This window comes from Melospiza melodia, chromosome 12 (genome assembly GCF_035770615.1).
Source record: "Melospiza melodia melodia isolate bMelMel2 chromosome 12, bMelMel2.pri, whole genome shotgun sequence".
NCBI classification, from domain to species: Eukaryota; Metazoa; Chordata; class Aves; order Passeriformes; family Passerellidae; genus Melospiza; species Melospiza melodia.
The window spans coordinates 20,327,299-20,339,886 of NC_086205.1; the positions used below are offsets into that span (position 1 = coordinate 20,327,299).

General features: G+C 40.1%; 1 protein-coding gene and 1 long non-coding RNA gene across 2 annotated transcripts in view; one reads left to right on the forward strand and one right to left on the reverse strand.

The window, feature by feature from the left end:
• The window catches only part of LOC134423807 (uncharacterized), a 117,157-nt gene that overhangs the window by 60,486 nt on the left and 44,083 nt on the right, over positions 1 to 12,588 (reverse strand). The window lies entirely within an intron of this gene.
• Positions 2,587 to 12,419, forward strand: FETUB (fetuin B). Its single transcript, XM_063167202.1, has 7 exons — positions 2,587 to 2,909; positions 7,240 to 7,350; positions 8,680 to 8,767; positions 9,300 to 9,466; positions 10,291 to 10,404; positions 11,337 to 11,420; positions 11,893 to 12,419. The coding sequence occupies exons 1-7, from the start codon at positions 2,688 to 2,690 to the stop codon at positions 12,307 to 12,309; spliced, it is 1,203 nt and encodes a 400-aa protein (XP_063023272.1). The 5' UTR covers positions 2,587 to 2,687; the 3' UTR covers positions 12,310 to 12,419.

Below are 12,588 nucleotides of genomic sequence, written 5' to 3' on the forward strand. Positions count from 1 at the left end.
CAGCAAATGCTGAGTTTTGCAGGAAGTGTGGTGTGGGCAATTGCACCAGGCACAGCCAGTCAGTGGCTCAGGGAGTTTTTGCTCCTCTGTAAAGCAGTGGCTCCAGTATAACCTGCATGCAGCCATTCCTTCAAAAAGTGCTAGTATTAAGCTGTAGAAATCTCTTAATGCAGTAAGATAGGAGGTCTTCCTATCTCACTGCATGAGACACAGCACAGGATTTAATGAAACTGCAGCTATTGAGTTTTGGATCCCTGTGACACCAGATACATGAGACTTTTCAAAACTAGGAATCATCATTACTTAACTATAGATATTGTCTTCTATATAATGAAATAGGAACTAATTAATAGAACAGACAGTGTTTTCCAGGCTTAGAAAATTTTCTGATGGTAGAATGAATGTTTATAGAAGGGATCCCTACCTGAATGAATGTTTATATGGGGATCCCTGAAATCCAGAAATGCTGCATTTTCTTGTTGCCTTTTCAAACCACATAAAGCAAAGATATATAGCAGAAACATCTGCAGGCTCCATACTTCACAGATGTTCTCCTATAGCTGGTGAAACCAATCCCTTTTTTTCTAAAACAGGAAGAAAAAAAAATTTCTGTGTGCATTCCATTTTGGTAGCCATACTTCTTCTTTCTCCTTAGCACTTGTCCTCTTAAGGACACATTGTGCCCCTTTACAGATCTGTTTTCCATGACTGCTTTGAAGCAATCACTTTGTCTCCCACCAGTATAGCCCCATTTTCATGCACCTAGGCCTTAGTAACAGAGTCAGTATTTAATAATCAATTCTCTGGGCAATGAGACATATGAAATGGTGGTAGATGAAATACAAATGCCTCCTCCCTTGAAATGCAGCATGAAGAGTTTTGCCTGGTCTGCATCACTGGCAGACAATGTTTTTCAGCTTTTTCAGACCCTGTTTTGCAGAAGCTCATGTACTTCATGTGCTGCTTTGGCTGAACATGCTCAGATTTCCCAGCTGTGTCCATGTTTTGAGGTCAGCTACTTCAACAGAGAAATTTTTCCTTTCCAGCCAGAGGAAGAGTACAAAGAGCAGAGTCAGGGATATAACAATCCCCTATTATAAGAAGCACCGACACAGCCAGCACTAACTGGCACCCATCTCCATAGAAATGCCATGCACTGTAAGGATAAAGAAAATGAGTTATTATCCCTTAGCCGCAGGGGAAGCAGCCCCAGGCACAAGGAACAATGGGAGCGAGTCTGCATTGCTGCTGCTGCGGTTCCTGTACCATGGCTACAGCAGTGCTTCCCAACATTGAGCCCTTGTCTCCCCTCCCTCAGGGACACAGTCTGTGCATTATCCCTCACCCAACACGAGAGGGGCTCACTCCAGCAGCCATGTGCCCCTCCTGCCCTGCTAGTGGGGTTTTGCACCTCTGCCACCAAGCAATGTCTTCTCAGAGGAGTTTCAGCTCCAGTGCTGCTGCAGCTCTTCTGGCTGTATCTATAATCCCAGCTTTCTATGCACATTCCCTGGGACACATTCTGCTGTCTCCAGATGCTTTAAACATTTCTGGACTCAGATTCTTTACACAGCCAGTAAAAAAAGTGACAATATAGAAATCTTTAACTACTCCAAATATCACAGTAACATTGAAGAGGCAATTATGCCCATCACTTGCATTTTTTCTTCCTCATTCAACAGAACTTTCAAAACTAAAGGTACTGGATGTCCTCCAGCAGAAAGCTGCAATCACAGAGTCCCATGACAAAAAATAAGAGCCAGGGACATGGTAACCCAGCTTCTGGTATCCTTCAAGGTGAAATGCTGCAGAGTTGCCCCTTAGTAGAAAACCAGTGACATTCACCAGGATCCTCCCCAAGTAATGGTCCCTGTCACTTCTCCAGATCTTCAAGATAGAAGCTACTTGTAAAGTTATTCCCTCTTGTCTCCAGCATGGAGTTCCTGACAGGTTATTCACAAGGCACACTGCTGTCATTTCAAACTAAAGTTTCTCTGGGAAGAATTTGCCATGACCCTTGAGGGGTGTCAATGCCTCCAGGGCTAAGGGGTAGCATTCAACTGTAGGTATCCAGATGAGTGGAAATGCTCACAGAATGAATCCAAACTGAGCTTCCTATCACAACCAAAGTGACTGCATATATTAGAGTCAATATATTTGCTTAAAACTGTCATTTAACAAATAGAAATTGCAAAATCAGTCAACCTTGTGGCATTTACCATTTTCTGTTCAAATTACTGAGACCTTTGTCTTTGTTTCATTTGGCAGAAGAACTGGATCACTGACAGAACAGAATTGGAGCCAGACCTGTTCTGCACATAGATTTATTCAAGCAAATCTGGTTTCTTAAGGAAGCAGCTTTGTATGTGTATTCTTATCCCTTGCCATGAGGTCAAAATTTCATGATCTGCCCAGTGAAGTCCAAATTAGAGACAGAAAGCCAGGGGGAAAAAGTGCTGTCTGGTCTCAGAGGGAGCAACAACACTTCTGTAAAACCTTGTAATCATTGACTTAGTGTTTACTGTTGCAGCTGTAGGTTTAAAGGTGATGGTCATTCTGTAATAAAAAGGGGGCACAAGTTTATAAAGAGACACAGCTCCAACATAAAGGTCTGTTATCTCACTCAGGTCTCAGCCCCTCCATCCTGACTCAGCACCCTGATCTGCAGCACTGGCTCTCTAAGCAGAATGGCTTGGCTTGCTTGGGTGCTCTTTGGCATGCAGGTGCTTTGCTCCTGCACTGCTGCCCCCCCAGCCCCAGGGGCAGGGGCTGCCCTGCTGTGCCCCCGCTGCGATGACGCCGCAGTGGAGGCGGCTGCAGACCTGGCTCTGCGCCACATCAACGCTGACCGAGAGGAGGGCTACGTGCTCAGCCTCTACAGGATCGTCAGCGCCCGAGAGCAGCCCCAGGTAAGTCACCCTCTTGCTCAGTATGTGCTCCTCCCCATGTCTATTTCTCAGAAATATCTATTTGAATGAGGAAATATTTCCAAAGGCTAATGCAAAGCTCTATTCACAGGACTCCAGAGGCCATGTCAACTTTATGCACAGACTAGAAATGATTTCATCACACTGTGGGCAATTAGAGAGCAAATCTCAGTCATGACTCTCTGCTGCAGGCCCTTGGAATAGCTCCAGGCATCAGTTCAAATTTGATATGAAACACCACTACTCTGATTTAATTTCATTTTACACCTTCCTCCTGCTGCCTTGAGCAGTTGGAGTGCAAAGGCTAGTAAGTCATAGTGTGTTTTGCACAAAAGATATGAGCACTAACAGGTGTAAACACATCCTGCTTGGGACCAAGGAATTCCTTTACAGACCTCTAAAAGATGACTCATTCTCCAGAAGAAACCTGAAACCAGTTCAAGGGCAAAAATACACTGGAAATACCTACAGAATATCACTCACATTTCCTCGAGTATCGTATTTCTCTGTGTGCGCTTAATTTATGACAATTTTGTGCTACAATAACTGAATCTATTGGCACTAACCAGGGACAGCCTGAAATGAATTCACAAGGGCCTGCAGCAGATTAGGCACTATGGAAGCCTGCTGCTAGCATTCCCTGCAATGCTGCTCACTTCCCATAAGCTTACCTACCTGAAAGCCTGAGTTCAGAACACTAAAGGAAATTAGGCTCGTTGCCAGATGCTTAAAGATCTGTGCTGGCAAGGATATGACACTTCTTCCTGCTGCTCTTACAAGGACATGGCTCCTGCAGACACACTGTGGACTCCAGCAACCCGAGATCTCACAGCTAAAGATGCTCTGCTGTGGTTTGCACTGTGTACTCTATATTGCCTTGCTCAGGTGACAGAATGTGCCCACTGAGCAGCTGGATCAGGTCTCTTCAGAATTTTTCCACATGATGCAGGTGAGCTGGCCCAGAATCCACATCAGCAGGCAGGGAGTTAGCTGCTCAGACCCCTTCCTGGGGCTATTTCATGGAGTTTGGTACTCAGCCCTCCTCCTGGGGCAATTTCCTATTGACAATAATTAGAGCCCCCTATGAGCACCCTAGAGTGCAGCATGGTAGGTGCAGACATGCTGTAAACCACCTCAGTTATCTCCCTAGTTCTCCCTTCCACCCGTGCCAAAGATATCTCAACACTGGAGAATTTTGGTCCTTGGTTGTGATTTGTCTGTCACTCAATTTCCTAAAGACAACTCATTGCTTTAGAGCAAGAATACTTTGTTTATCTGAGGGTTTAATTTACTTATTTACTTTTATGATTTCTTTTTTTTTTTCATCTATTATTGTATCCTGTAAATAAGGTGTTTCAAGTCATTGCAATAACAAACTAGACATTCTAAGCCCTTTGTCCCATGGTTGCTGCTGCTGGGACTGAGTACATAAGGAGCAGTCAGCAATGCCAAGGGGTTCATGGACAGTAACAGCCTTATGGCACCTCCCATTCCTCTCAAAAAATTAAGAAATTTTTTTTTTTCTGTGCACCAGTCAGTGGTCCTTCCTCTCACTTTCTTAAGTAGTACTGACGATAAAAAATTTTCAAAGTTACTTCAAATTCAAATCTGCCCTTAAGCAACCTGTGGTTCAGGTTTGCTCTAATTGAAACTAATGAGCCATCTGCTATTAACTTATATGCAAGTAGGACAGAGCTTGCTTTCATACAAGATACTAATGATTAGCTTCACTGATGGCACTTAACCAAAATTACAAAACATGCCCAAATATTTTATTTCTTTCCCTTGCACCAGGTCACCCTGCTGCCACATCTCCTCTGGCTCCCTGGCTGCCCAGCACACATTGCAGCCTGGCACCAGCAGTGCTGAGGGAGGGATCCTTTTGGCAATGGAAAGAGATACAACTTTTTATTCAAAACTAAGCAGATATCAAAAGGCCCTTGCATAACAGTCTTGTAATGAAAATTAAAATAAGGATGATTAAAATTTTCAGTGATCTGCTGAGCTCTGAATAAGCCCCAAATTATCCTTTCCCTGGGGGTGAATGATACATACAGAAGCAGGTAGACCAAAAGATGTGTAGATTTTGTAATAAACCTATCTGCTTATTAGAGCTGCTATTATACAAGAGACCTATAGGCAAGGGTTTGGTCTGCACTGGATGCATTTAGTATTTCTAAGATCACCAGTCTTTATAATCAATATTCATGATTCAGCTGAGAAAACCCATCTAACACCAAACACATTTGATTATAAGAAGATTTCTTTAATGAGGTATTCGTGTCCTTTTGCCTCCAGAATACCTTAACAACCAGTTTGAAAGCTCAAGTCACCAATTCCAAATATAAGACTCCTTAAAGATGCACATTTTTCTTGGCTATTTCTTCATGTGGATAGTCTTAGTGATGGCTTTTTTCTTATAGAAGTCAAATGTAAAGTTACAAACTTGTACCAAATGCTGCACTACTCCAAAACTCATTTTCAGCAAATAGCAAACACTCTTTGACTGATCTTACTGTGTGTTTACTGATTTAAGCTGTATTAGCTATCATATTAAAGAGAATTATCATCATGGTATTTAGATATCTTGTACATAGACAGAAAATGATGATTAGTCCCTTCCACAAAAGGATCTCTGTAGCCAGGTGTGGGGATATTGCTGTGCCACTGCACAAACAGCACTGCTGCACCTCAGTGTCACTCTTTGTCAAAATAACGTTTGATCTTTCCACAGCCTTCAAAATGAAACTTATAACTAAACCTCAGGATTAGTGTAAGCAAGTTCTGAGATCTCAGTGCAAGGCATTACCAGATCACTTCATAGAACACTTAGGGAAAAAAAAAAGATAATATGAAAGTATAAAAAATAGTAGAAAGCATGAGAAGCTGCATATATAAGAATAGAACTAAGAGACAATGCTAACAAAGCAATTTCATAATTCTTTTTATTTATTTTCATTTTGCCCTTTCAAATTTAAAGGGTTTAGTATTACTAGTATCCATGTAGAGTACACATACAATTACCATCCCTCAGATCTCTATAGATGTGATCAGAGTAGTTTGCATCTCTCAGTCTGCTCAGAACTCCAGAGCAGACACCACTTTGTGGTTTTCTAAACACTATGAAGACAAAAAAGTCAGCAGTGCTCCAGCTTCATAGGCCCTATGGACTGGTATTTAGTCACTGTTAAAGAGAGGCCAAAACTAAAGCCAAAATGACACAGATGTCAGCCCCAGACTTCCACGAGACTGCCACCCCATTTAGTGCTTTCTCCACAAACCAGTGACATCAAGCAGGGATGAATGAACACTACTGTCACTCAGTTTGGTTTTTCTCCCCCTTCAGCAAAGACATAATCTCAGTCTAAACACACAGCTAACGCTCACATCTAAGTTCTTTAGGTTGTATAAATGACAGCTGCCCTCTTTCCAGCTTTCCACTAAGGATATAAATAAAACATGATCCAACTAAGCTGTATCCTTGATAAACATGCTGGAAAGGTGCTTACCCATGTCTAGTGTGGAGGCAGAAGGAGGAGCTGCACCATGCAGCAGCTCATCCTCCTGCACTGCATGATGTAAGCACTAGATATATGGAACTGTATTTTTAGTCCTTCCTTGTACTTCCTGCCTGGAAAGATGAGCCTGAATTGCTTTGTGCTGCAGTGAACTGAATAAAGGTTTCTGGACTTAAGCCCAGGTCAGAACTCAAGCACTGGACTGAAGCTTTAAGTGAGTCTGAGACATCCCTGTGACCCTGCAAGGTCTCTCACAGAACTCCCTGATAGCTGAGATAATATCTAAGCTTCTCTATCAACACAGCCTTTGCCTCTTTACAGCAGGTGAGAGCATCCACACTTGAAGAAGACACTGCCCTAAGAAATAAGATATTTCTCTTTCTAATGCCTGCTGGGAATGTTCCATGTTAGCAGTTTTTTATTAGTTGTGGTATTTACAATCTCATTCTTATTTAAGGCAAAATACCAACCTTTCAAATCTGATAAAATGCAGTTGACAGTGAAAACATCAACATGTTCAGTCTTTATTCTTGGGTTCTGGTTGGTACCAGAAACAGAAGAATAAAACTGACCAAAGGATTGTTCTTTATATACAGCTGGCTAGCTGCATGACCAAGCCTGTTCTAACAGGATCTGAATTTCACCTGATTTGCCACTTTTGTCACAGAAAGTGTTCAGTTCTCAGGATATCTCTGCATTCCATCTGTGTGTTTTCCATTTTTTCATCTCTCCTTTTTATGAGTCCCTACTTTGATACAAAACTGGGATGTGACCCTTTTTTTTCTTGTTTTCAGGAGATCACTGGTTCTGTCTTCTATCTCATCTTGGATGTAGTAGATACTGAGTGCCATGTACTCAGCAAAAAGTTGTGGAAGAACTGTAATCTCAGATCTGCTCATTCAACCGTAAGGATTTTATTTTTCTATTTAATCTCACATATGATGACTTACTCAGGTACTACTGATGACTGCAAAACCCCTACACTTGGATTTTTAGTGGGCAACAAAAAAAAAAGCTTAGAAAAAAAAATCAAAGCCCGTTTTATAATATCCACAATTTTACTCTGTACCTTCTAGTCAGTTTATAGACTGGTAAGATTTATTTGAAAAAGTGAAAATTAAAAGAAAGTTTTTGGCCAGAGCTAATAAAGAGACCAAACTAAATAGCCATGCTAGGACACTATTTAGAATAATGGTTTACTTTTTATAGCAACAGTATAAGAGTTTATTTTAAAGACAGCTTGTCAAGGAGGGAATAAAAGAATCACACTTTTATATAACATGTGAATTTTGGTTTAGTTTAATTCCACTTTGATTCTGACAACTTTGCAAAAATTGCACTGAAATAGGAGAAAAGGGAAAGCTCAGCAAGATAAGCTGAAAAGACAGAAAGTGGTCCAACACTGTTGCTACAGGTGACCAAAACTGCTCTGAACAACTGAAAAAACTCTTAGAAAATGAAGAATGATAAGAAAAAAGGTTCACATATATATATAAAAGTTATGATTAAATTTTCCTGGACTGCTTCTAAGGCAAATCAATTTTAACTTTTCAATGAAAAACTAGAAAAAAATAAAAAGAATTCTGCTCACTTCTCATTACAGTGTTTTCAGCAGAAAAAGGGCACAAAGACTATATGGTTTATATGCCTTCAGTGAAGCCAAGAAATGCATGTCCAGAGGCCTTGAGCACACATGCAGGAATATCTAAGAAGCCCTCAGAAAACATTTTTTGGCCATAAAGTAAGATTTTTTTGTATGCAAGGATGACCCTACTATGCCACAAAACTGATTTATGGTCCTTCCTACCACTCTCCCTATGATTATAGGGAAAAGAGGGAAGGTGGAAGACAGGTGACTGGATCCAGACACTCTGAATTATCTATGGGTTTAAACTCTCTGAGTTCCAGACATAGAGCCAGCCCAGGACAGGGACCCAGGAGCACTCTGTGACACTTGGGCACTTCTCAGCTGCCAGAAGAGTGGCCCTGGGCAGGCCACCCAGCAGTTAAGCACTGCATCTCTATAGATCAGAATCACCAAGGGATGAGCTGGCCTTTTGTTTTTAAATTAGATACTTGGAAATGTGCTTCATTGTCATTTAAGTATTAACAAAACTTTTGTATTGAAAAGAATTCCATAATTGCAAGAAGAAAATGAACCACTCCTGTCTAGTTACTAGATGATGAGTAAAGAGTGCAATATTAATTGTTTCTAAATGTTTATGTTGTTTTAGGTTTACGGTCAATGCAAAGCAATTATCTATATAAATCAGGCAAGAAATATTGCTCATCTGAATACTTATGAGTGCACTTTACAACCAGGTATGTCTTTAAAATACTCTTTATAAGAGAACTGGAAAAATTCTTTGCCAAATAGCATTACTTTAAATTTTAAATGTAATTATGGCTGCAGTATCTCCATTAGCTTCAGCTGCCCTGATTTTCTCAAGTCAGTGATCATAAGGCCAGGGAGGTAATGCAGCTCAAAAGAGTTCAGTAATAACTGTTTTAACCTCTGGGACACTCAGCAGAGCCTCTATATGGGCTTTTACCCTCTGAACTGAAAAAAAAAAAAAAAACAGTTTGTGAAAAGGCAAGGAAAAACAGCAAGCCCACTGTCAATAGGTTGAATTTTTCCTTCGGTGTCTGCTTCCACTGCAACATTTTTATGGGTCTGTAAATACATAAAGATTCAAAATTATTGAGGGGTGCAAACCACAAATATCTTACTCTAGGGGAGTGGAGGACAAGTGGACAGGGCTGGGAGCATAGATGCATTTACAGTGACCTACACTGTCAACATGCTTTTCTGGTTATGTCTTCTCTAACAACACTGTTGTGTTTGAATAAAAAGTTCCAGGCAAATATATTTGGTCAATATGTCCCGACTGCCCCATTGATGATTCTCCAACCAAGCCTGAATACTTGGAGGCTGCTGCCCGAACCCTTGCCAAGTTCAATGCAGAGAGTGAACAAACTCATTACTTCTCTATCCTCAATGTCACAAGAGCTTCAATGCAGGTAAGCCAAGGCTCATCTGACTTGATTTATCCCTCAAGAATCCTTCTATTCAGAATACTCCTGATTTCTGTGATCCAAGACTCTGATTCCATTTCTTGCAAAAAGAAATGCAGAAGTCAAGATGTAGACTTGCTTCCAAAGTTCAGAAAAGCTTCAATGTTAACTCTTTCTTCTTTCACCACCATGAATTCTCATTTCTATTCCTTAATAGAAAGTATTTAATAAAGTCAAGTCATACCTTCCAATCTGTAATTCACTGAATGAATATAAGCATGGTTTAGAACTAATTTTAGACTAACAGAGAGCTCATGATCTCATGGCAAAATCCTCTTTGTTTACCACAGTATTACCTCGTCTCTCTAAAATTCAGTATGTGTAGATAGCAAAGTGGTTTTTCTTGTTTGTCTAAACTGTCAGATATTACTACAATATACTATGTAATCACTTCCATTTTCTAACCCAAATTTCAGAAATAGTAAAATGATTCTGTTCATTAAAACAATCAGAAATTGACAACAAGACACTGAACAGGGTCTCTGGCTATGTAGTTCTATGTGGATGCTAATTTCTGACAAAATCTAAACCCATTTCCACTATGCCAATCCATGAGTTATTAAGATTGTGCATATATAAGAAGTAAAAAATGACCAGACAATAAAGCAGTACTGGCAAAAAATTCACTGTAACACAACAAACAGTAATGTCCAAGTATCACCTGCTCCTTCCATAGCAGGAGTTTTTAATATATTTCAAGGTCAGTAGAAATTCTTTATTCTTCCTGACACATGCACAAGTTCTAATTGCCACTGGCCTCTCATTTACAGTGGGTTGTTGGTCCTGCACATTTTGTGGAGTTTTTAATTCAGGAGACATCTTGCTCCAAAGATGACACGGTTGCTGACATCTCAATGTGTGAGCCACTTCCACCAGAAGTAGCTGTAAGTACTTTACCTTGTACACCAGTTTTCCACGAACATCAGTTTTCCAGATACTATGATTCCTCAGCAAATATTTAGTATTTATCTCCTTGGCTCTTTGCAGACAAGAACCAAGAGTCACAGTCGTCTTTTTACGGATCATACCTCTATAGTGTTTTTCAAGTCTACAGATTGCTTTAGAATAGAGAAACATTTCAGCAAAACTTCTGAATTCTTACCAGAAGTCCATAAGCAAAGAAAACAAAAAAAAATACCATTCAAAAAAGGTGGAGTAGCAATCACCTTAAAAAACTGAATGAGTCTAAAGGATTTCTTCCAAAGAAACAGACATAGACCATAATTCACTAACAATGCATGAAGAGTACACTCATACTACAATCAGGTCAGCTAGGAAAACATTTAGGAACTAAAGAAAAAATTGTAAGATAAACTAGAAGACTAAACAGGCATGTTGTCAAGAGGTAACATTTCAAGTCACATCTTAAGTGAGATCCAAACCATGATACCTATAGATGTATATACCTATAGACAACTACTAGAAACAGCATTTTTTTCACAGTTTCTTTCACTAGTATGGCATGAAATTGATTCTGTGTGGAAAATTATATTATGTTCTACACACAACTTGCCTTTATAGGGATATTCTGCTGCATGAGAACTGAAGCAAGCTGTTGTAGTTTAGCCTTAAGTAGTCAGCTTAGTTTTGCTATTGTGTTACCTAACCCTCCTTTGCAAATACAAGGCCTTTATCAAAACACTGCCTGCCTTTGTGAGGTTGCCAATCCCAAAATAAAAATTTGCCCAAGCTGTTTATCCCTACAAATACACTTAGAAGCTATAACTATTCAGCCTTTCATAATCACTTATTTTACAAGATAGGAGCTTAGTATCAGGGCTCCATGTGAAAAAATGCTTGTATTTTCTTCTTACAGAAAATCGGTTTTTGCAAAGGCTCTGTAGTAAACGGCCATGTGGAACAGTTTGTCACAATATCCTGTGAAATCTACAGTCAGCAGGTATTTCTTAATCTAATCTTAATATTGCAAGAGTAATACTCCTTTACAAAACAAGTATTGAACTTTTGAAAGGCTAGCCATTTTTAAGTTTTCTTATTCACAAAGATGTGCTTCAAGAAAGTGATAAGGCCAGATCAGGAAGAAATCTCTCTTGTGATAAAACCAGCTGTTGTTTGGTGGACAAAAAGGCAGTAGAGTGAGTATAAAGACAATCCTGCAGAATGTGTTCAGAATGATCTACAATGAAATTGTAGATCACAAAGGGGATGCAAGGGGATATTACTGTAGTTACCCAAGTTTCATGCACCCATCTCCACTGGCACAAGATGTAGTTACATCCATTTATACTTTGAGCTTCTGTTCTGTAGCTGGTCTTGAAGGACTAGAAATCCTTAGTGTGAAGGGTAATCTACATATCTGAAGGAATTTGGAACTGCTTCAGTTTAGATAATGCTTAATCCTTGTTATTTAGGAACCTGCCACTGAAGAGGAAAACCAGGAAGCAAATCAGACACCTGGAAAATCCACGCAGGATCAACAGGCCTCCCCTTCAGATGCCAATTCTTTTTCCCCACACCTGGAAAAAACAGTGGGCTGGGTTAAAATTCTACCCCCTTCAAATGAGGACATCACTTTCCATAGCCTACGAGAAAGTCAAAATGAACATAAAGACAGAAAGCCAGTTCCTCCTAAGGCTGTAGAATCTGCCCACAGGTGTGATGGAGAAAATACTCAAGTGAACAAACCAGACTTCACCAAACCAGTCACTGGACCAGTTTTTCTCCCTTTTCCTGAAGAACCTTCTCCATCAGATTCATGTCCAGGAGAAGCAAAGCATCCAGAAGGCATCCTCCATCCTTTGATTACTAGAAAGCCGGCCACAGTCTAGCCACCACCAAAGCGCCTCAACTATCTGTAACAAAATAACAGCAAAATGGCAACATGGTTTACAATTTGTGCAACACCTTCAAATAAAAAAAGAGTTTGATACAGTGTTCACCTTTGGCATTTTCACTTTTATGAAAGCACAAGAACAGATTGGGAAAAGAAATTTAACAGAGGCATTTTCCAGCTACAGTATTTGGCTTTTAATTCTCAAATTCTCCCCATCAAGCAGGGCATGAAGGAAAGGTAACTGTGGAGGATAAAAGAACTTGCAAGGCTGGGA